Raw genomic sequence first — 25,645 nt, 5'->3', positions numbered from 1 at the left:
ATTTTGCCCAAATAAAGCTTAATTCAAAACTCTCACAATGTGCATTTTTTTGTCCATATATTTTATTCATTTTATATTTAATGATACATTCCTTAGTTAAAATTATAAAACATTGCACACTTGCTTGTTAGAGTAACAATGTGTTATTAAAAGATTAGTAGCATTTAGATAAATGGGAGAAGGAAATGGCAACCCACTCCAGTGTTCTTGCCTGGAGAATCCCAGGGACGGGGGAGCCTGGTGGGCCGCCGTCTCTGGGGTCACACAGCATCGGACACGACTGAAGCGACTTAGCAGCAGCAGCAGCAGATAAATTGAGGTTGATAAACTTGTGGCCTTAGGAAACATCACTACAAACAAAGCTAGTGGAGGTGATGGATTTCCAGTTGAGCTATTTCAAATCCTAAAAGATGATGCTGTGAAAGTTCTGCACTCAATATGCCAGCAAATTTGGAAATCTCAGCAGTGGCCACAGGACTGGAAAAGGTCGGTTTTCATTCCAATTGCAAAGAAAGACAATGCCGAAGAATGCACAAACTATCACACAATTGCACCCATCTCCCATTCTAGTAAAGTAATGCTCAAAATTCTCCAAGCCAGGCTTTAGCAATACATGAACTGTGAACTTCCAGATATTCAAGCTGGTTTTAGAAAAGGCAGAGGAACCAGAGATCAAATTGCCAAAATCTGCTGGATCATCAAAAAAGCAAGAGAGTTCCAGAAAAACATCTATTTCTGCTTTATTAACTATGCCAAAGCCTTTGACTGTGTGGACCACAATAAACTGTGGAAAATTCTGGAAGAGATGGAAATACCAGACCACCTGACCTGCCTCTTTTTTTTTTTTTCAACAAGTATGATAGGAATTCACCAATACTTGTGAACAAGGCATAAGGTCCCTTGTTTCTGAAAGAACATGAACCCAACCTAATCCTAACAACACAACAACAAGCCTTGTGTAGCCTGCCACTCCAGGCCTGAGTTCAGGCCCTTCCTCTGGCTTCCTTTCAGCCCTCACCTACCTCACACACAGCAGTTAACATGTTAAGTGAAAATTACCTGCTGCCTCCTGGCTAATCCCTCAGTTCCTCACTTTTGAGCTCACTATTGTGTGCCTAGAAAGATTCCTAGCATCTGGTCAGAGCTCAATAAATGGTTATTGAATAGAACTGAAACCAGTGAAACTACAGTGAGAAAAGCAAACACTCACATCCTTCTCTTGGGATCCAGCGAGGTCGCCTGCATCTTCATCACCCTCTTTCTGTGCCTCCTGTTCTCCACTTTCTTCAGCCTTCTCTGTTCCCTGGTCACAAAGGAAACCCATGGTATCACCAACCTTGGATAAGCTTCCAAGACAACCCCAGGCCATAACTGCTACAGTTTCCTTATTTAGATACAGTATATACCTGAAGCAAAGGTAGACCTCTATTTACTAGTCACTCAACTCCTAGAGTATAGGATCACCAACCCTCAACATTGCTAATTGGATCTATCAGTGTCAGTGAACAGACCCAACTCACATGCATGGTAGAGTCATAAAGACCCTGAAGTGAAGTGAAGTGAAGTCACTCAGTCACGTCCAACTCTTTGTGACCCCATGGACAGTAGCCTACCAGGCTCTGCTGTCCGTGGGATTTTCCAGGCAAGAATACTGGAGTGGGCTGCCATTTCCTTCTCCAGGGGATCTTCCCAACCCAGGGATCGAACCCAGGTCTCCTGCATTGCAGACAGACGCTTTACCCTCTGAGCCACAAGGGAAGCCCCATTAAGACTCTAATAGGAGTTAATTCATCCACTTAAGGCTTGTGAAGAGAACTTCAAAGGATTCCCTATTTAGGGAGTATTTGTTTTCTATTGCTTATGTGGAGAGAGGCATTATAATTTTAGAGATTAAAAAAGATAGATGATAGAGATAAATGATGGATGATTGATAGATACATAGAGAAATGATAGATGTGATGGATAGATGGATAGATAGTTGGATGGGTAGCTAAATAGGTGTGATGGATGGATGGATAAATAGATAGATGTGATAGATGGATGGATGGATGGATGGATAGATGGGTGGATGGATGGATGGATAGATGGATGGATGGATGGATGGAAGAGGTAGACAGACAAACAGATATGGAAAAACTAGAACCCAGTAGACATTCTACGTAAAACAGGTTTCCCGGAAGATAGTTCAAGACCCCAACTCTTACCTCTGTGGTGCTCTGAGCCTCTCCTGCCACTTCACCATCAGGAAGGGAAGATGCTTCCTCAGGCGACTTTGTCACCTGCATCACAGAAATTAAGAATGTTTGAGAGTTTTCTTGAGGATAATGGCTTGCATTTCAACACCTTTTAAGTCTCCATACTATGTTTGTCTTCACCCCTCATTTTATCTTCACTATGATGTTGTAACCTAAGTCAGTCGATAGTCACCACCACTCACACCTAAGAAACAAGAAACAACATAAGTCAGTAGATAGTCACCACCACTCACACCTAAGAAACAAGAAAATAAGGCAAAAATTGTCACACTGCAAGTTAGGGGCAGGGCTAGGATATACCTTCTACTTTATGATTTCCTGACCTATCCAGCGGTTTCCAGCCTTTTATAGTACTAGTTTATTTTCCTCATCAGAAGTAAATTGTAACTATGTGAGGTAACAGATGTTAAATAAACTTACTGTGGTGATTATTTCACATATCTACATATATCAAATCATTGTGTTGCACTCCTTAAATTCATACAATGTTATATTTCAATTATATCTTAGTAAAGTGGGGTGAGGGTAGAATTTGGTGATTTTTTTAACTTTTTATTTTATATTGAAGTATAGCCAATTAACAATGTTGTGATAGTTTCCAGTGCACAGCAGAGTGACTCAGCTACGCATATACATGTATCCATTCTCTCCCAAACTCCCCTCCCATCCAGGCTGCCACATAACATTGAGCAGAGTTCCCTGTGCTATACAGTAGGTTCTCATTGTGCACATCTGTGAGTGTGTGTTAGTCACTCAGTCATGTCCAACTCTTTATGCTCCCATTGTAGCCTGCTGCCAGGATTCTCTGTCCATGGAATTCTCCAGGCGAGAATACTGGAGTGGGTAGCCATTCCCTTCTCCAGGGGATCTTCCCAACCTATAGACTGAACCCAGGTCTCCTGCTTTGCAGGCAGATTCTTTACCCTCTGAGCCCCCAGGGAAGCCCAGGTTCTCATTAGCTGTCTGTTTTACACATAGCCTGCATGTATATGTGTCAATTCCAATCTCCCAATTCATTCCACTCCCCTTCCTCCTTTGGTGTCCATGTGTTTGTTCTCTACATCTGTCTCTAGTTCTGCTTTGCAAATAGGTTTATCTATACCATTTTCCTAGATTCCACATCCACATGCAAGTTGTGGATGGACCTAGAGACTGACATACAGAGTAACATAAGTCAGAAAGAGAGAAACAAATATATAATAATGCATAAAGATTTGGTGATTTTTATTCCAAAGGCACTTCAAGTTCATGGGAACAAATTGGGCCATAAACACACCCTCCAATCCCACGCTCCTACAATACTCAATATTAAAATCTTTGTATGTATTCAACTCTATGTTAACATATACATAGGCTATTTTTGTTTCATTTTTGTGTTTTTTCAAAACAATAAATAGGTACATACTACACACAACTTGATTCATTTGCTTAGTATATCATGGGCATTTGTCCAGATTAATTCATATGGTTGTAACTCATTCCTATTAACATTTGCTTAATGTTAAAAATATAATAACTTATTCATATATTTCCCAACTGATGGCTATTCAGAAAGTTCACATGTTCGTGTGTCTACAAACAACACTATACTAAACTGAATAAATGCATGATAAATCACTTTTTAAAAAAAGAAATTTTTTGTTTTGTAGCCTTTTATATACACAAATTTTTCTAACTTTTGGGGCTTCCTAGGTGGCACTAGTGGTAAAGAGAGAGAGAAAGTGAAGTCACTCAGTCATGTCCAACTCTTTGCAACCCCATAGACTGTAGCCTACTAGGCTCCTCCATCCATGGAATTTTCCAAGCAAGAGTACGGGAGTGGGTTGCCATTTCCTTCTCCAGGAGAGTGGTAAAGAACCTGCCTGCAAATACAGGACACCTAAGACACGGGATTTGATCCCTGGGTCAGGAAGATCCCCTGGAGGAGGGCATGGCAACTAACTCCAGTATTCTTGCCTGGAGAATCCCATGGACAGAGGAGCCTGGCAAGCTATAGACCATGGGGTTGCAAAGAGTCAGACACGACTGAAGCAACTTAACATGCACACATCTAACTTTTATTTTCTGACATGTAGTTATTTTATATTAATTATTAACATCTAGTGATTTAATCAGTGTGAAATCTAGTTTTGTGTATAATATAAAGTAGGGCTCTGTTTTCTTCCAGATAAATGACAAAGTATGCCTGTCACATTTATATACCACCATTGTCCTGTCAATTAAGATGTTATTTTTGTCATTTATGTATATATACATTTGGATCTGTTAACACACTAGTCTATGTATAAATATATAAACATATCCATGGATGTATTTATTTTTTCCCTTGGATGTATTTATATGTTCCCAAGCCAATATATAGCTTTTATCACTGTAGTTTTAACCTGAATTTTAATATTCAGAAAGGCAAGCTGCTACAAAGTCTCCTTTTTCAAAGTTTTTTGGCTCTTTTCAGACCTGTATTATTCCAGTACATTTTAAGAGCATTTTTCCCAGTATCAACAATTTTTAAATAGGCTTTTCTTTGAAATACCACTAAATGTATTTATTAGTTTAGAAATTTTCACTTCTTATTGTTAAGTCATCTCACCTAGGGCATCATAATCTCCCCATAACTTTAGTACTTGGTGTCCTTCAGATAAATTTACTCCTAAAAATTTTAAAGATTTTTATCACCATTGTGAACAGGATTTGTTTTTTACATTTTAACTTCTCATCCATTATAGTTGATACAAGTAAAAGCTACTAATTTTTCCATTCTTTAACCCAGAAACTCTATGTTATTAATTCTAATGAATTTTACTGGAGTCTCTTGAAATTTCTAAGTATACATTTACATCATACACAAGTGAAGATATTTTTTATATATCATACATTACATATATATGAGATATTTCATTTTCTTACTTTATTGTAATAACTACAGCTTCTAAAACAATGTTTAATATTACGTCCATGGTGCCTCTGTCCATGGGATTTTCCAGGCAAGAATATTAGAGTGGGTATTTGTTCCCTTCTCCAGGGGATCTTCCCAATCAAGGGATCAAACCCAGGTATCCCACAGTGCAGGCGGAATCTTTAGCATCTGAGCCACCAGTGAAACCCAAGAATACTGGAGTGAGTAGCCTATCCTTTCTCCAGGGGATCTTACCAACCCAGGAATTAAAACCAGGGTCCCCTGCATTGCAAGAAGATTCTTTACCATCTGAGCTACCAGGGAAGCCCAATAGCCACAGTTTCTAAAACGTTTAATAATATGGTGATGATGGGCATGCCTATTGTCTCTTGATTTTAATAGAAATGCTTCAGTATTTCAGGTTCATTATGATAGTTTCCTCTTGACAACTGGTTTTTATCACATTTAATCAGTTTCCTTCTGCTTATATTTTAATCCATGTTTATTTTTAACCAGGAATATCTGATTAATTATATCAAATATCTTCTTGGTACTTACAGACAGAATCTTACAGTTTTTCTCCATTAATAAGTTCATGTAATGAACTATGTCAATAGAAAAAATTCTGCTTTAATTAGTTACCTGTAACCCACTGCTAGATACAGTTTGCTAATACATTATTTAGACTTTTCCCATCCAAATTCATAACAGAAATTGATTTAGGTATAACTGAAAGTTTTCTAAGTAATGCCTCAACTGATCAGGGATTTTATCTATTTTATTTGTCTGTTCAAATTATATACAGCCAAATTACATATAAACAGGAGACCTCCCTGGTGGTCCAATGGTTAAGAATCTGCCTTGCAATGCTGGGAATGCAAGTTTGATCCCTGGTCGAGGAACTAAGATCCCATATGCTGTGGAGCAACTAAGCCTGGGTGCACTGCAACTACTGAGCCCATGTACCACAGAGCCCATGCTCCACAACTAGAGAGTCCACGCACCACAACAAAAGATCCTGTATGATGAAACTAAGACTCCAAGCAGCCAAGTAAATAATAATAAAACAATAAATATTTTTAATTCATATAAATGTATTCAAGTTCAGTCACTCAGTTGTGTCCAACTCTTTGCGACACCATGGACTGCAGCATGCCAGGCTTCCCTATCCATCACCAACTCCCAGAGCTTGCTCAAACTCATGTCCATGGAGTTGGTGATAACATCCAACCATTGCATCCTCTGTCCTCCCTTTCTCCTCCTGCCTTCAATTTTTCCCAGCATCAGGGTCTTTTCCAGATTCTCAGTTCTTCACATGAGGTAGCCAAAGGATTGGAGCTTCAGCTTCAGCATCAGTCCTTCCAATGAATATTCAGGACTAATTTCCATTAGGATTGTCTGGTTTGATTTCCTTGCAGTCCAAGGGGCTCTCAAGAGTCTTCTCCAACACCACAGTTCAAAAGCATCAATTCGTTGATGCTCAACTTTCTTTATGGTCCAGCTCTCACATCCATACATGACTACGGGAAAAACCATAGCTTTGACTTGACAGATCTTTGTCGGCAAAGTAATATCTTTGCTTTTTAATATGCTGTCTAGGTTGGTCATAGCTTTTCTCTGAAGGAGCAAGCGTCTTTTAATTTCATGGCTTCAGTCACCACCTGCAGTGATTTGGGAGCCCAAGAAAATAAAGTCTCTCACTGTTTCCATTGTTTCCCCATCAATTTGTATTCAAATGACATATAAATTGTACATATATATATATATATATACATACATACACACACATAAACGTACACATGTTTGTGTAGATAGATACTTTCTATTTTATATTAATCTTGGTTTTCCCTTTTATTCATTCACTGCATATGAATTATTCTGTTTTTCCATTTTCCTAATTTTAAAAGTTGAGTATTCATTTTACTAGGTTTTTATTTTTCTGTTATTTTTTGTTGTTTAGTCACTAAGTTGTGTCTGGCTCTTTGCAACCTCTGGACTCATAGCCCACAAAGCTCTTCTGTCCATGAGATTTCCATGGAAAGATGCTGGAGTAGGCTGTCATTTCCTTTTCCAGGGGATCTTCCTGGACCAGGGATCAAACCCACATCTCCTGCATTGGCACGTGGATTCCCTACCACTGAGCCATGAGGGAAGCCCCAAAATATTTAAAGCTACAATTTTCCTCTGTATAGAAATTTGGCCATATGTTGTGATTTGTATATGCAATAATATCTTTTGCTTATTATTTTATGATTTGTAATATCAGTTTTGTTTTCCTTTGGATATGGAGTTATTTGAAATATATTTATTTCTTAATTTTTATGTTATTCCCCTTTCATATGGTAATTCTACACTTGGAATAAAAATGCATCCTATAAAATCATCCCCTTTTGAAGTTTTTGAAGGTTTCCTTTGTGACCAAGACTATAATAGATTTAGAAATTGTGTAATAAGTATACAAGAAAAATACATTCTATTTCTATCCAATATATTCTTATTCTTGTATTTGCACACATATGTCTACACATTTCTATTAAATTGTTTGCTGTCACAGAAGACCCCAAGGTACCAAAATAATCTTAAGAAAGATAAAACTGGAGGTATTATGTTCCCTGATTTCAAATTATGCTACAAAGCTACAAAATGAAAACAGTATGGTATTGGCACAAAAACAGACATACGGATTGATGGAACAGAATAGGGAGCCTGGAAATAAACCCACACATTTATGGTCATTTAATTTATGACAAAGTAGGCAAGAATATACAATAAGGAGAAGACAATGTCTTCAATAAATGGAGTTGGGGAAACTGGACAGCTACATGCTAAAGAATCAAAGTGGACTACTTTCTCATACCACATACAAAAATGAACTCAAAATAGATTAAACATTTAAACGTAAGACCTGAAACCATAAAACTTCTAGAAGAAAGCCATAAGCAGTACACTCTTTAACATCAGTCTTAGCAATGTATTTTTGGATGTCTCCACAGAGAAGAGAAACAAAAGCAAAAATAAATAAACTGAACTACATCGAACTAAAAGGCTTTTGCACAGTGAACGAAAATATCAAAAACAAAAAGACTGCCTACTGAATGGAAGAAGATATTTGTATACAATACACTTCAGGAGGGATTAATATCCAAAATATACAAAGAACTCATATAACTCAACACACACAAAAATTTTAATGGTCAGAAGACCTAAATAGACACTTTGCCAAAGAAGATATACAGACGGCTAACAGGCACATGAAAGATGCTCAACATCACTAATCATCAGGGAAATGAAAATCAAAACACAATGAGATATCATCTCATACCTGTCAGAATGGCCATTATCAAAAAGACAGCATAGAGGGCGGTCCAAAATGGTGAAGAATAGGACGGGGAGACCACTTTCTCTCCCACAAATTCATCAAAAGATCATTTGAATGCTGAACAAATTCCACAAAACAACTTCTGAACGCTGGCAGAGGACACCAGGCACCCAGAAAGACAGCCCATTCTCTTCAAAAGGAGATAGAACAAAACATAAAAGGTAAAAAGAGACCAAAGAGTTAGGGACAGAGACCCATCCAGGAGGGAGCCCTGAGAGAGGAGAAGTTTTCAAACACCAGGAAACCCTCTCACTAGCGGGTCTGTGGAGAGTTTTGGAATCTCACAGGGCAACATAACTCGGAGGGGAAAAAAAAAAAACAGATTATGCACCTAACCACAACTCCCAGCGGAGTAGCAGCCCAGATGCTCCCGTCTGCCAGCAGCGAATGGGGGCTGAACAGGGAGGCCCGGGCTACATGTTTAGGGCAAGGACTGGGCCTGAATGCCCTGAGGACAATCTGAGGGAGCTAACGTAAGATAGCAACCCAAACTGTGGGATAGTCAGAGAGAGAGAAAAGAGAGAGAGACAGAGAACTTCCCCTCAAAAAGCTCTAAGGCACAACCTGGCCCACTCACAGAACAAAGGATTGAGCAAATACCAGAGGAGAGCTAGCTGGCTGTGGACCGGCCCCTCCACCCACTGGAGGCAGAGAGGCAGGCGGGCGACAGCCAGAGCCAGAAGGCCAGAGGCAATCTCGGCCCCAGAGATGGCATCCTCCACCAAACTGTGAGCAGGCTCCCAGTTGCTAACCAAGACTTCCTGGGATCCTGGATGGTTGACATCCACCAGGAGGGTCATGGTAAGAGATCAGCTCCCCAGAAGAGACACACAGCACACCTGAGATGGCGCTCTTGTGGTGCACCCAGAAAACTGAGCGGCTGGGACTGAGGAGGTGATATGATGCACCACCCACCTGTGGAGAGTGTGCTTGCCAAGCACCTGGTCACCTGAGCTGCTCGGACCTGGGAAGGGCACAAAACACAGGCCCAGCTGAGTCTGTGCCTTTGTGAAGTACCCGAGAACCTGAACCTGAGCAGCTTAGACCTGGGAAGTGCACACAACCCAGGGCTGGCTTTAGACAGTTCCCCTGCAGAGCAACCTGGAGCCTGAGCAGTATGGACTGAGAAAGCACACACGCAGTGAACGGGGGCAAACCCAATGTGGCCCAGACACTGCGAGCACTCCCCACATATACCAGTGATATTTGTTTGCAGTGTTCCTCCCTCCTCACAGCACAACTGAACAAGTGAGCCTAAATAAATAACCACCTTCGCCCCCTTGTGTCAGAGTGGAAATTAGACACTGAAGAGACTTGCAAACAAAGGAAGTCAAAATAAACAAAGAAGAGGGAACTGCTTTGGAAGTGACAGGTACAATAGATTAAAACCCTGTCGTTAGCATTGGCTACATTGGAAGGGGCCTATAGACCTTGAGAAGAAGTATAAGCTGGAACAAGGAACTATCTGAAACTGGACTGACCCCACACTGCCCTCAACAGCTCCAGAGAAATTCCTAGATATATTTTACTATTATCATTTTTTAATATTTTTAACATTTTTTATTTTTAAGTTCTTTATTACTCCTTTAATTTTCATTTTAAAAACCTACTATTACCTTGCAAAGAAAATACCCTGTTTTTAAAGCAAATTTCATATCTATATTTTTTATAATTTTTATGATTTTGTTTTTTTTTAATATTGTATTTTTGAGAGTGTAACCTCTACTCTAGATTTTTAACCTGTGCTTTTTGGTATTTGTTATCAATTTTGTACCTTTAAGAATCCAATATTCAGTACCCATTCTTACTTAGGAGTGTGATTACTGGCTTGATTTCTCTCTCCCCTTTTGACTCTCCTTTTTCTCCCCCAGGTCACCTGTATCTCCTCTCTCCCCTTTCTCTTCTCTACTTAACTCTGTGAATCTCTTTGGGGATTCTGGGCTGTGGAGAACACTTAGGGAACTGATTACTGGCTAGACTAGTCTCTCTCCTTTTGACTGCCCCTCCTCTCCTCCTGGTCACCTCTATCTCCCCCACACTTTTCTCTTCTCCATGTAACCCTGTGAACCTCTCTGGGTGTCCCTCACTGTGTAGAATCTTTTCACCATTAACCTAGATGTTTTATCATCAGTGCCGTATGGATGGAGAAGTCTTGAAGCTACTGTAAGAATAAGATTGAAAGCCAGAGGCAGAAGGTTTAAACCCAAAACTTGAGAACACCAGAAAACTTCTGACTCCAGGGAACTTAATCGACAGCAGCTCATCCAAAAGCCTCCATACCTACACTTAAACCAAGCTCCACACAAGAGCCAACAAGTTTCAGAGCAAGATATACCAAGCTAATTCTCCAACAATGCAGGAACACACCCTGAGCATTAAAATACAGGAAGCCAAAAGTCACACCAAACTCATAGACACCTCAAAACTCTACTGGACACTTCACTGTACTCCAGAGAGAAGAGATCTAGCTGCACCTACCAGAACACTGACACAAGCTTCCCTAACCAGGAAACCTTGACAAGCCACTCATCCAACCCCACCCACAGTGAGGAACCTCTGCAATAAAGAGGAACCACAAACTTCCAGCATACAGAAAGTCCACCCCAAACACAGCAATCTAAGCAAGATGAAAAGGCAGAGAAATATTCAGCAGGTAAAGGAACATGATAAATGCCCACCAAACCAAACAAAAGAGGAATAGATAGGGAGTCTACCTGAAAAAGAATTCATAATAATGATAGTAAAAATGATCCAAAATCTTGAAAACAACCTGGAGTTACAGATAAATAATCTGGAGACAAGGATTGAGAAGATGCAATAAAAGTTTAATAAGGACCTATAAGAAATAAAAAAGAGTTAATCAATAATGAATAAAGCAATAAATGAGATCAAAAGCACTCTGGAGGGAACCAACAGTAGAATAACTGAGGCAGAAGATAGGATAAGTGAGGTGGAAGATAGAATGGTGGAAATAAATAAGGCAGAGAGGGGAAAAAAAGAATTAAAAGAAATGAGGACAACCTCAGAGAATGTTAACAATGTCCTCAGACAATCTCTGGGACAATGTTGAATGCCCCAACATTCAAATCATAGGAGTCCCAGAAGAAGACAAAAAGAAAGGCCATGAGAAAGTACTTGAGGAGATAACAGTTGAAAACTTCCCTAAAATGGGGAAGGAGATAGCCACCCAAGTCCAAGAAACCCAGAGAGTCCCAAACAGGATAAAGTGAAAGTGAAGTTGATCAGTCATGTCTGACTCTTTGCGACTCCCTGGACTGTAGCCTACCAGGCTTCTCCATCCATGAGATTTTCCAGGCAAGAGTACCAGAGTAGGTTGCCATTTCCTTCACCAGGGGATCTTCCCAACCCAGGGATTGAACCTGTGTCTCCTGCATTGCAGGCAGACACTTTGCCCTCTGAGCCACCAGGGAAGCATTCAAACAGGATAAACCCAAGGCAAAACACCCCAAGACACATAGTAATCAAATTAATGAAGACCAAACACAAAGAACAAATATTGAAAGCAGCAAGGGAAAAACAACAAATAACATACAAGGGGATTCCCATAAGGATAACAGCTGATCTTTCAATAGAAACTCTTCAGGTCAGAAGGCAATGGCAGGACATACTTAAAGTGATGAAAGAGAAAAACCTACAACCCAGATTACTGTACCCAGCAAGGATCTCATTCAAATATGAAGGAGAAATCAAAAGCTTTACAGACAAGCAAAAGCTGAGAGAATTCCGCACCACCAAATCAGCTCTTCAACAAATGCTAAAGAATCTTCTCTAGACAGGAAACGCAGAAAAGGTTTATAAACTCAAACCCAAAACAACAAAGTAAGTGGCAATGGGATCATACTTATCAATAATTACCTTAAATGTAAATAGGTTGAATGCCCCAACCAAAAGACAAAGACTGGCTGAATGGATACAAAAACAAGACCACTATACATGCTGTCTACAAGAGACCCATCTCAAAACAAGGGACATATACAGACTGAAAATGAAGGGCTGGAAAACGCTATTTCACGCAAATGGAGACCAAAAGAAAGCAGGAGTGGCAATACTCATTTCAGATAAAAATAGACTTTGAAATAAAGGCCATGAAAAGAGACAAAGAAGGACACTACATAATGATCAAAGGGTCAATCCAAGAAGAAGATACAACAATTATAAATATATATGCACCCAACATATGCAATATGTAAGGCAAATGCTAACAAGTATGAAAGGGGAAATTAACAGTAACACAATAATAGTGGGAGACTTTAATACCCGCCCTCACACCCATGGATAGATCAACTAAACAGAAAACTAGCAATGAAACACAAACTTTAAATGATACAATGGACCAGTTAAATCTAATTGATATCTCTAGGATATTTCACCCCAAAACAATGAATTTCACCTTTTTCTCAAATGCACACAGAACCTTCTCCAGGATAGATCATATCCTGGGCCATAAATCTAGCCTTGGTAAATTTTTAAAAATTGAAATCATCTCAAGAATCTTTTCTGATCACAATGCGGTAAGATTAAATGTCAACTACCAGAAGAAAAAAAAAAAAAAAACTATTACAAATTCAAACATGCTGCTACTGCTGCTAAGTCACTTCAGTCGTGTCCGACTCTGTGTGACCCCATAGACAGCAGCCCACCAGGCTCCCCTGTCCCTGGGATTCTCCAGGCAAGAACACTGGAGTGGGTTGCCATTTCCTTCTCCAATGCAGGAAAGTGAAAAGTGAAAGTGAAGTCGCTCAGTCGTGTCCGACTCTTAGCAACCCCATGGACTGCAGCCCACCAGGCTCCTCCATCCATGGGATTTTCCAGGCAAGAGTACTGGAGTGGGGTGCCATTGCCTTCTCCGAATACAAACATATGGAGTCTAAAAAACACGTTTCTGAATAACCAACAAATCACAGAAGAAATCAAAATATGCGTAGAAATGAATGAAAACAAAAACACAACAATCCAAAACCTATGGGATTCAGTAAAAGCAGTGCTAAGGAGAAGGTTCATAGCAATACAAGCTTACCTCAAGAAACAGGAGAAAAATCAAATAAATAACCTAACTCTACACCTAAAGCAACTAGAAAAAGAAGAAATGAAGAACCCCAAGGTTAGTAGAAGGAAAGAAATCATAAAAATTGGGGTAGAAATAAATGAAAAAGAAACAAAGGAGACCATAGCAAAAATAAACAAAGCTAAAAGCTAGTTCTTTGAGAAGATAAATAGAAAAACCATTAGCTAGACTCATCAAGAAAAAAAGGGAGAAAAATCAAATCAACAAAATTAGAAGTGAAAGTGTAGAAATCACAACAGACAACACAGAAATACAAAGGATCATAAGAAACTACTATCAGCAGCTATATGCCAATAAAATGGACAACTTGGAAGAAATGGAAAAATTCTTAGAAAAGTATAACTTTCCAAAACTGAACCAGGAAAAAGTAGAAAATTTTAACAGACGCATCACAAGCACAGAAATTGAAACTGTAATCAGAAATCTTCCAACAAACAAAAACCCAGGACCAGATGGCTCCACAGCTGAATTCTACCAAAAATTTAGAGAAGAGCTAACACCTATCCTACTCAAACTCTTCCAGAAAACTGCAGAGGAAGGTAAACTTCCAAATTCATTCTATGAGGCCACCACCACCCTAACACCAAAACCAGACAAAGATGCCACACACAAAAAAAGAAAAGTACAGGCTATTATCACTGATGAACATAGATGCAAAAATCCTTAACAAAATTCTAGCAAACAGAATCCAACAACATATTTAAAAAAATCATACATCATGACCAGGTGGGCTTTATTCCAGGGATGTATGGATTCTTCAATATTTGCAAATCAATCAATGTGATACACCACAGTAACAAATTGAAAAATAAAAAACATATGATTATCTCAATAGATGCAGAGAAAGCCTTTGACAAAATTCACATCCAATTATGATTTTAAAAAACCCTCCAGAAAGCAGACATAGAAGGAACATACCTCAACATAATAAAAGTCATTTATGATAAACCCATAGCAAACATTATCCTCAGTGGTGAAAAAAATGGTGAAAAATTGAAAGCATTTCCCCTAAATCAGGAACAAGACAAGGGTGCCCACTCTCACCACTACTATTCAACATAGTTTTGGAAGTTTTAACCACAGCAATCAGAGAAGAAAAAGAATAAAAGGAATCCAGATTGGAAAAGAAGTAAAACTCTCACTGTTTGCAGATGACATGATCCTCTACATAGAAAACCCTAAAGACTCCACCAGAAAATTACTAGAGCTAATCAATGAATATAGTAAAGTTGCAGGATATAAAATTAACACACAGAAATCCCTTGCATTCTTATACATTAACAATGAATAAACAGAAAGAGAAATTAAGGAAACAATTCCATTCACCGTTGCAATGAAAAGAATAAAATACTTAGGAATAAATCTACCTAAAGAAATAAAAGACCTATATATAGAAAAATATAAAAACTGATGAAAGAAATCAAAGAGGACACAAATAGATGGAGAAATACACCATGTTCATGGATTGGAAGAATCAATATAGTGAAAATGAGTATACTACCCAAAGCAATCTACAGATTCAATGCAATCCTTATCAAGCTACCAGTGGTATTTTTCACAGAACTAGAACAAATAATTTCACAATTTCTATGGAAATACAAAAAAACCTCGAATAACCAAAACAATCTTGAGAAAGAAGAATGAAACTGGAGGAATCAACCTGCCTGACTTCAGACAATATTACAAATCTACAGTCATCAGGACAGTATGGTACTGGCACAAAGACAGAAATATAGATCAATGGAACAAAATAGAAAGCCCAGAGATAAATCCATGCACCTATGGACACCTTATCTTTGACAAAGGAGGCAAGAATATACAATGGAGAAAAGACAATCTCTTTAACAAGTGCTGCTAGGAAAACTGGTCAACCACTTGTAAAAGAATGAAACTAGAACACTTTATAACACCATACACAAAATAAACTCAAAATGGATTAAAGATCTAAATGTAAGACCAGAAACTATAAAACTCTTAGAGGAAAACATAGGTAAAACACTCTGACATAAATCATAGCAGGATCCTCTATGACCTACCTCCCAGAATATTGGAAGTAAAAGCAAAAATAAGCAAATAAGACCTAATTAAGCTTAAAAGTTTTTGCACAACGAAGGAAACTATAAGCAAGGTGAGAAGACAACCTTCAGAATGGGAGAAAATAATAGCAAATGAAGCAACTGACAAAGAATTAATCTCAAAAACATACAAGCAGTTCCTGCAGCTCAATTCCAGAAAAATAAACGACCCAATCAAAAACTGGGCCAAAGAACTAAACAGACATTTCTCCAAAGAAGACATACAGATGGCTAACAAACACATGAAAAGATGCTCAACATCACTCATTATCAGAGAAATGCTAATCAAAACCACAATGAGGTACCATCTCACACTGGTCAGAATGGCTGCTATCAAAAAGTCTACAAAAATAAATGCTGGAGAGGGTGCAGAGAAAAAGGAACCCTCTAACACTGTTGGTGGGAATGCAAATTAGTACAGCCATTATGGAGAACAGTGTGAAAATTCCTTCAAAAACTGGAAATAGAACTACCATACGACCCAGCAATCCCACTGCTGGGCATACACACTGAGGAAACCAGAATTGAAACAGACATGTGTACCCCAATGTTCATCGCAGCACTGTTTACAATAGCTAGGACATGGAAGCAACCTAGATGTCCATCAGCAGACAAATGGATAAGAAAGCTTATACATATACATATACATATACATTGTGTATATACATATACACAACGGAATATTACTCAGCTATTAAAAAGAATGCATTTGAATCAGTTCTAATGAGGTGGATGAAACTGGAGCCTATTATACAGAGTGAAGTAAGTCAGAAAGAAAAACACCAATACAGTATATTAACACATATAGATGGAATTTAGAAAGATGGCAACAATGACCATATATGTGAGACAGCAAAAGAGACACATATAAAGAACACTTTTGGACTCTGTGGGAGAAGGTGAGGGTGGGATGATTTGAGAGAATAATATTGAAACATATATATTATCATACGTGCAATAGGTGCCAGTCCAGGTTTGATGCATGAAACAGAGTGCTCAGGGCTGATGCACTGGGACAACCCTGAGGAATGGGATGGGGAGGGAGTTGGGAGGGAGGTTCAGGATTGGGAACACATGTACACCCATGGCTGATTCATGTGAATGTATGGCAAAAAAACACCACAATATTCTAAAGTTAAAAAAAAAAAAGACAACATATAACAAGTATTGGTGAGAATATGGAGAAAAGAGAACCCTAATGCACCATTGATAAAAATGCAAATTGTTACAGCTACTAGGGAAGAAAGTATGGACAGTCCTCAAAAAATTAAAGATAGAACTGCCATACTATCCATCAGTGGTACTCCTGAGTATTTATCTGAAGAACATGAAAACACTAATCTGAAAAAAATATATGCACTTCAATGTTCATTGCAGCATTATTTACAATAGCCAAAATATCAAAGCAACCTAAGTGTTCTTAAATAGGTGAGTAAATAAAGAAGATATTATATATATATATATATATTCCATATATATGTGAATACTGCACCATTATATAAAAATAATTAGGACAAAATAAAATAAAATTAAAAAATAATAATAATAATTAGGACTTCCCTGTAGCCCAAATGGTAAAGAATTTGTCTTCTATGCAGGAGACCAGGTTTGATCCCTGGGTCGGGAAGATCCTCTGGAGAAGGGAATGGTGATCCACTCCTATGTATACTTGCCTGGAGAATCCCATGAACACAGAAGCCCAGTGGGCTATAGTCCATGGGGTCGCAAAGAGTTGGACATGACTGAGCAACTAACACACAACACACACATATAAAAGAATGGAATTTGCAAGTGCATGGATGGACCTAGAGGGTATTATGCTAACTGAAATAAGTCAGACAGAAAAAGACAAGTACTGTATGATACCATTCATATATGGAATCTAAAAAGCAAAACAAATGAACAAACATAACCAAACAGAAGCAGAGTCATAAATACATAGTGGTTGCCAGAGTGGAGAAGGATGGAGGGAGGAAATAAATAACTGAGGGAGATTAAGACATACAAACTTTAAGTTACAAAATTAATGAATCACTGTTATGAAACATACAATATAGGGAATACAGTCAACAATTATGTAATATCTTTGTATGGTAACTTGATTTATTATGGTGATCATTTTGAAACGTCCTGAAATAATGAATCACTATTTTGTACAATGGGAACTAATGTAGTGTTGTTGGTTAATTATATTTCAAAAACAAATAAACAAACTCATAGGGGAAAAAATGTATTTACCAGAGGCAGGGGGTGGGGAGAAGTGAACCGGATGATGATGGACAAAACGTACAAATTTCCAATGACAAAATAAATAAGAACTATAGATGTACTATACAACATGATAATATAATTAACATAGCTGTATGTTATATATGAAAAATGTTAAAAGAGTAAATCCTAAGAATTCTCACACAAGGAAAACAATTTCTTTTCTAGTTCTTCAATTTGGTATCTATACAAAATAATCAGATCAGATCAGTCGCTCACTAAACTTACTGTGGTTCATTTCATGATGCATGTAAATGATTATGCTGTATGCATTAAATTATAGCGCTGTATGTCAATTATATCCCAATAAAACTGGAAGAAATTTTTTTTAATTTTAAGATTTTTAAAAATTAATTTTGCTAATTACATTTGTTTGTATGCTTAAAAGAGTACCCAATATGTAAGAAATGCAATGTATGTATTGAAAAGTATGTTTTTAACAAGTTTTCTCTAGGGGTTTCTGGTTTATGTATTTGACTGCCATGTACTATGATCCACAAAGATCCATGACTACTATATTTTCTTCATATATTTTTACCATTTTTCTTTATATAATACCTCTTTTACTTCATTATCACTTTTGGTCTTTAATTCCTCTGACAGCCAATATTCCAGCTTTCTTTTTGTTTATGCCCTTCATTTCAAGTTTTCTTTGAATTATTGTTCTATTGTTATAAATAACATATCTCAATCTTCACTAAAATCTAATTTCACTGACAACTCTAATTCTGTTATAGGAAAGTAATCTTCTACAGACACTCAAACAGACAATGATTATAAACTCTAGGTGAAATTTAAAAAATAAATTTTCTATAAGACATAAGTTAAAGGAAAAATAAAAAGCTAGATGATTCAAGAGGAAGTTGACACTTGAAAGATGAGAATGATTTGTACCCTCATGCTCACAGCCACATTATTAACAAAAGCTAAGAACTGGAGACAATCCAAATACCATCAGTGGGTGAATGGAATATATAATGGAATGTTATTCAGCCTTAAAAAAAAAAAGAAGGAAATCCTGACACAAACCTGTCACAAAAAGACAACTACCATTTGATTTCACTCATATGAGGAGTCTAAAATGGAAAAATTCATAGAAACAAAAAGAAAAATGGTGGTTACTAGGGACTGAGAATAAGGAGAAATGGGGAGTATTATGAATATAAGGCTTTCAGTCTTACAAAATGAAAAGTCCTGGAGATCTTTTGCACTGCAATGTACATATAGTTAACACTACTGAGCAGTAATTTTTTAAAAAATATTTTTTTAAGAAAGTAGGAATAGCACCGAGTAAGTTGCCATTCTCCGGGCTTGAACCTGAAAGTAAGCAAATCTTGTGAGAAACATAAAACCACAACAGCAAATTCACAGGTTTTTTTTTTTTTTTTTTTCTTGTCTGAAAAATCAAAAAACCTGAATTTGGGGCAACCACAGCCCCTGGAAAATCAAGACATAATCTTGGACAGGAGAGAGGCAAATGGAGAGAGCCCCAAATTCTGTTTATAAACTCTGCCAATATCTTCAACTGAGCCCAGAACAATGTGTGCATATGATTGGTTTCAACTAAAGAAAAAATAATTCAAATTTAAGCTGCTACTAGAAACTTAGTGTTTGCAGTCTGAGTACAACAAAGCAAATGCCCTATTAAAGCCAAAAACAATCAACATTTTTCAGAGGAATGTAACAAAATACAGTATGCACAACACAATATTCACTATGTCGAAGTATCCAAAACCCTTGAAGTATAAAGAACAAGGAAAATGTGACCCATCCCCAAAAAGAAAAAAGAACAGAGACTGAATCCAGAAAGAAGCCAGATGTCAGAATTAGCAGACAAGGAATTTTAAAAGCAACTATTAAGACTATACTCAAAGATGTAAAGGAAAATATTCCTACAATGATGAAACAATTGGAAATATCAGCAGAGAAATAAAAACTGTAAACAGCAAACAAATGGGACATTCTAGAATGTAAAAAAAAGTACAATATCTGAAATTTAAGTGCCACTAGACTGAATGCAAAATAAAGATGACATAGGAAAAAGTAAGTAAACTTAAAGATAGACAAAAAGAAATTATACACCTTGAAGACTAGAGAGAAACAGGTTTAAAAAAAAGCTTCAGGGAAGTATAGGATAATGACAAAAGACTTAACATATATGGAGTTAGACTGTCAGAAGGGGAGATAAGAAAAAATGGGGCAGAAATAATATTTGAAACTATGGATGTGAGAATTAGACTGTGAAGAAGGCTGAGCACCGAAGAATTGATGCTTTTGAACTGTGGTGTTGGAGAAGACTCTTGAGAGTCCCTTGGACTGCAAGGAGATCCAACTAGTCCATTCTAAAGGAGATCAATCCTGGGTGTTCTTTGGAAGGAATGATGCTAAGCTGAAACTCCAGTACTTTGGCCACCTCATGCGAAGAGTTTACTCATTGGAAAAGACCCTGATGCTGGGAGGGATTCGGGGCAGGAGGAGAAGGGGACAACAGAGGATGAGATGGCTGGATGGCATCACCGACTCGATGCATGTGAGTTTGAGTGAACTCCAGGAGTTGGTGATGGACAGGGAGGCCTGGAGTGCTGCAATTCATGGGGTCGCAAAGAGTTGGACACGACTGAGCAACTAAACTGAACTGAACTGATAATGGCTAAAAACTTCCTAAATTTGGTCAAAAAATTTATAGATTCCACATTAATTCTTCCAATCCATGAACACAGAATATCTTTCCATTTATTTGTATCTTATTCAGTTTCTTCCAACAATGTCTTACTGTTCTCAGTGCATAGGTATTTCACCCCTTTGGTCAAATGTATTCTTAGGTATTTTACTTTTTGCTGCAATTGCAATGGAATTGTTTTCTTATTTTCTTTTTCTGCTAGCTCTTTGTTAGCATGTATAACAAAATTTCCTGCCAGGTGCACTATTCTTATCATAATTCTCATCAAGTCTTTCAAATTTGAAAATTAACAGTAATAAATTAACCACAGTCATTTTAAGTCTTTTGTCACACACAGATATTTTTCTTAGCTTCCCTGAAAGCCTTTGTAATCAGCTACAAGCCATCGTGCTTAATCTACTATGTAGAATGACTGCTCAGAGTGCCACAGAAAAGGATTATACGTCGAGTGCTGTGGAGTATAGGCTTCTGATAGCATCAGTTAGAGACCATATGACTGGACTCAGTCAGAATTTCCAAAATTCTAGTTGAGATGTAGATGGATTCCTGAGACTTCTAAACTCAGATCCAGTGGAATTAAGAGCTAATTACATAGAACAGAATGAATCAATGAGGTATGACTGTAGTTTTTGTTTGGAATATTGTTGATTTTTTTTAATGTTTTATTTTCTGGATATGTAAGGAAGCCCTGTTTTTTCTCTTAAGTATTTTATAAATTTTGACATTGTAGTAGATGCTACTTTTGTACATTGAAATCAAACTTTTGTAAATAACATTCTATCTGATTCCTCCAGAATTCAAAAATTCTAATTGAATCTTTTTACTTTTTATGACAGTATAGTTATTTGCCTAGGTTCAGTAAGAATGTATATTCCTTGTTACCCAGGCATAATTGGAAACTGGTTATGCACCCAAAGCCTTGCTTCTGTGTTATTAAGAATGAGGCTCACTGAGCATAGGCAAAACATTCTCTGACATAAATCATATAAATGTCTTAGGTTGGTCTCCCAAGGCAATAGAAATAAAAACAAAAATAAACAAATGGAACCTAATCAAACTTACAAGCTTTTTCTCAGGAAAGGAAATTAAAAAAAAAAAAAAAGGACAGCCTACAAAATGGGAGAAAATATTTGCAAATGATACAGTTGACAAGGGCTTAATCTCCAAAATATACAAACAACTTAATTGAAAAATGGGTAGAAGACCTTAATAGACACTCTCAAAAGAAGATGTACAGATGACCAGTAGGCACGTGAAAAGATGCTCAACATTACTAATTATCAGAGAGATGCAAATCAAAACTGCAAAGTACCACCTCACAGGGGTCAAAATGGCCACCACTAAAAAGTCTACAAATTACAAATGCTGGAGATGGTCTGGAGAAAATGGAACTCTCCTACACTGTTGGTGGGAATGCAAGTTAATGTGGCCACTACAGAAAACAGTATGGAGGGTCCTCAGAAAACTAAAAATAGAATTATCATATGATCCCACTTCTGGGCATATACCCAGACAAAACTATAATTCAAAAAGATACGTGCACCCCTATGTTTACAACAGCAATATTCACAATAGTCAAGACATGGAAACAATCTAAATGTCCATTGATAGATGAACGGATAATGATGTGGTGCATATATACAGTGGACTACTATTCGGCCATAAAAAAGAATGAATCTACCTACAAAACAGAAATAGACTCACAGACCTAGAGATCAGGGTTGTGGTTGCCAAGGCAGAGAGAGAGGGGGGAAAGGGATGGACTGGGAGTTTGGGGCTGGTTGATGCAAACTATTACATTTAGAATGGAGAAACAATAAGGTCCTACTGTATAACACAGGGAACTATATCCAGCTCTGGGGATAAACCATAATGGAAAGGAACATTTTAAAAGAATGTAGATATGTATATACCTAGGTCATTTTGCAGCAGAGATTGGCACAACATTGTAAATTGACTATACTTCAGTTAAAAATAAAATAGAAGAATGATGCTCATTGAATCAGATATGACCAGATGCCTGTGAAGAACTAAGGTTGACTTTACAGAGACAACGCTTACTCACAAAGTTCTCTTAGGAAAACCAGCCCAGTACTTGGCCTGGAACAGCCTGCCTAAGACAAAAAACTGGTTCTGCAAGCAAAAATGCTGCTTATAATGCTGAATATCATTTTATAAGTATACATTTTCTCCACAATAGTCAAGAATGTCTATTTTTAGCTTGAGCAAGATTGATTTCTTTGCTGACACTTCTCCACGATGTTGTTTACTACAAAATGATACTGTGACAAATAATATCGTTTCCATAAATCATCAAGTGTCTGTCTTCCCAAAGGAGACTTGAAGGACTTTGCCAGAGTGCACACACATAAACACTGCGCAATAGTGACAGCAACGAAGGTTCTAGCCCAGACTGCATTGCAAATAGTGGGGTCCTTTTGTGGTGGCTCAGACGGTAAAGAATCCACCTGCAATACATCTCTTTGCTGTCCAACATGCTCATCGCTGATTCAGTCCATCAGCAGTTCTTACCAGCATTCTTCCTTCAGAACAGGCACTAAAGTCATCCACTTCTGTACCATTCTATCCCCACCACCCTAATCCAAGCCACCATGACATCTATAGTCATTCATCCCACTTCAATCCATTCATCCTGTTGCAGTCAAAAGAGTTCTAAGAAGGAAATAAGATCACTTTATTCCTCTGCTTAAAAACCCTTATGTCTTCACACACCTAAGATAGACTCCAGAGCACCCCAGTAAGCCACAGGCTGCTCACTTGCCACCCCTGCATCCCATGTATCTGTTCCCCTCACTCCAGGGACTCAGGCCTCATGGCCATCAAGCAGGTCTTCTCCAAGCTCTATGCTGCCTCAGGGCCTTTGCACTTGCTCTTACCTTTCCCTGAAACACTCTTCCCTCCACCCTTCCTTTCCTTTTCAAGATCCCAGGGACCTGAGTGTCCCCACCAAGAAATATATCCTAACACTAAGGCACCATCTCTTAAACATACTAGCTAAACTAATGTGACTCCGTTAACAAACTCTTTCATCAAATAAAAAAGATTGAATTGTGTATAATAGCTTTTAGCACTTTTTTTTAAGCTGTTAATAATTGACCAAAGCCAGAAAGGTGTTTCATTATCTTAACAGGAGGCTTTATCCTCCTATAGAACCATTAGCCACCTGGGAAATCTACATTACCATTTGGAGACAGAATCTGTTAAACTTCATAAAAGAGACCTCAGGCATTATTACCTGAAGAATGCAGACACATGGAAGACAGCACACCCACATGCCTCTGAGACACACCCATCTCTGTAAGGTAAGCCTTTGGGGGGAGCTCAGAATTTAATTGTGCAAGAATTAACTTTCACAAAAATCTCTTTTGAAATGAAGCAGGGCACAAACAAATTAACTAAGAAATAAATGAATTAGATAAATGTGTGCTTGTCTTGTATCTATGTCATGTATGAGATGCTTGGTAGAGGTAAGGGTTTCAATGAAAGTAAAGAATAAAGCCAGATGATCTCCATCAAACATTCAAATTCATGATACTTGTTTTATTAGCATAATTCTTTATTTCAATGATATTAATACATAATTAAATATGAAACAACACCTGGGGGGGGTACCTTATGAAATTTATTTTCAAGTCTAGATCATACTTTTTCCCTCCTTACCAGATACAAAAAGGCAAAATTCAATTTATTTTAAACAGAAATAATAGAAGAGTATATATCACTATAAAATTAACTAACATAAGCTGTTGTGAAAAATTCATAACAAAATAATTTCATAGATATAACCTGAGAATTTATATTTTTACATATTCAATTAACACCCTTAAAATTATTGAATGCAATATTTCTTAACTGATGTATTGTAAAACTTATTATAACCGGGTATAAACCTCAAAAATAATAAAAGTATAGTTCTGAAATATGTTTTAGTAGAACCCATGCATATCTCTGCATAAGAAAAAACAGTATATTGCAATCATGTTAATTTAAAGATCATTATTTATTTAACAGTCTCGGATGCTGATCTTATCCTCACTTATGACCTATATCGAACCCCATGGGGGTGCTCAAGCTTACCTTTGAGCCTGGAGGGGGAGCCAAGCCAAGGAAGGAATAAATAATATTCTCTTCTTTTGCAGAAAAGAAAGAGTCAAAATCCTTGAAGCAAAGAAAAAGAATGATTAAACCCAATGCACACTTGTGAGCCAGTACATTGACCTAAGTTAATCTTTCTTATTTATTAGTCATAAAGTGAGGAGCTAACACAAAAGTTTATTCGCTTTGCCAAAGATGATAAACCCCAAATTTGGGAAATTGAACCATGAAGTTTACATTTGTTTTTACACGCCTTCATTGTGCCTGTTATAGTATAGTGAGAACACACACACACGGAGTATTCCGGCTCAGGAATTACTGACAAGACTCAAACATACATCGGGAAAGTCTTATCTAAAAGTTTCACGTCTTTAGCTGGTTTCCTTATAATTTGGTCCTATGGGTTCAGACCCTGATTAGGGTCCAAACTGCACAGGACTAAAACAAGATTTCTGTGCTGTGATTATAGTAGCTTCTAGTCAGTAAAGCAGCCACCTGCAATATAGGAGATCCAGGTTCTATCCCTGGGTCAGGAAGATCCCTTGGAGGAGGAAATGGTGACCCACTCCAGTATCCCTGCCTGGGAAATCCCAACAACAGAGGAGCCTGGTGGGCTACAGTACATAGAGTTGCAAAGAGTCAGATACAACTTAGTGACTAAATCACCACCAAGGGACTAGACTTGTCTCAGGCTCTTCCAATACCAGGAGCTGCAAGATTATAGAGGGTTTAGAAACATGTTCATTTTGCCCGAAGGGGAAAAACTGTAGAATCATTAGAAACCTGGAAGCAGATGGAATTCAGAAGCTCAGTAAAGATCCGCCCTTCCCCCGACTCCCACCGGGGCCAGGCCACACTCGTCAGTCCTTCACCAGGTGGATCCTGCCCTA

General features: G+C 37.8%; 1 protein-coding gene across 2 annotated transcripts in view; it reads right to left on the bottom strand.

The window, feature by feature from the left end:
- Window positions 1-25,645, bottom strand: part of SH3BGR (SH3 domain binding glutamate rich protein) — a 76,243-nt gene that overhangs the window by 30,685 nt on the left and 19,913 nt on the right. For both annotated transcript variants that reach the window (XM_006054747.4, XM_006054746.4), the window contains exons 3-5: window positions 24,738-24,818; window positions 2,205-2,279; window positions 1,211-1,303 (exon numbers count right to left, since the gene is read on the bottom strand). In XM_006054747.4, coding sequence (XP_006054809.2) covers window positions 1,211-1,303; window positions 2,205-2,279; window positions 24,738-24,818 — 249 coding nt within the window. The remainder of the gene's footprint in view (window positions 1-1,210; window positions 1,304-2,204; window positions 2,280-24,737; window positions 24,819-25,645) is intronic.

This window comes from Bubalus bubalis, chromosome 1, assembly GCF_019923935.1.
Source record: "Bubalus bubalis isolate 160015118507 breed Murrah chromosome 1, NDDB_SH_1, whole genome shotgun sequence".
In the NCBI taxonomy this organism is placed as follows: domain Eukaryota; kingdom Metazoa; phylum Chordata; class Mammalia; order Artiodactyla; family Bovidae; genus Bubalus; species Bubalus bubalis.
This window is presented reverse-complemented; position numbering and strand designations above follow the sequence as displayed.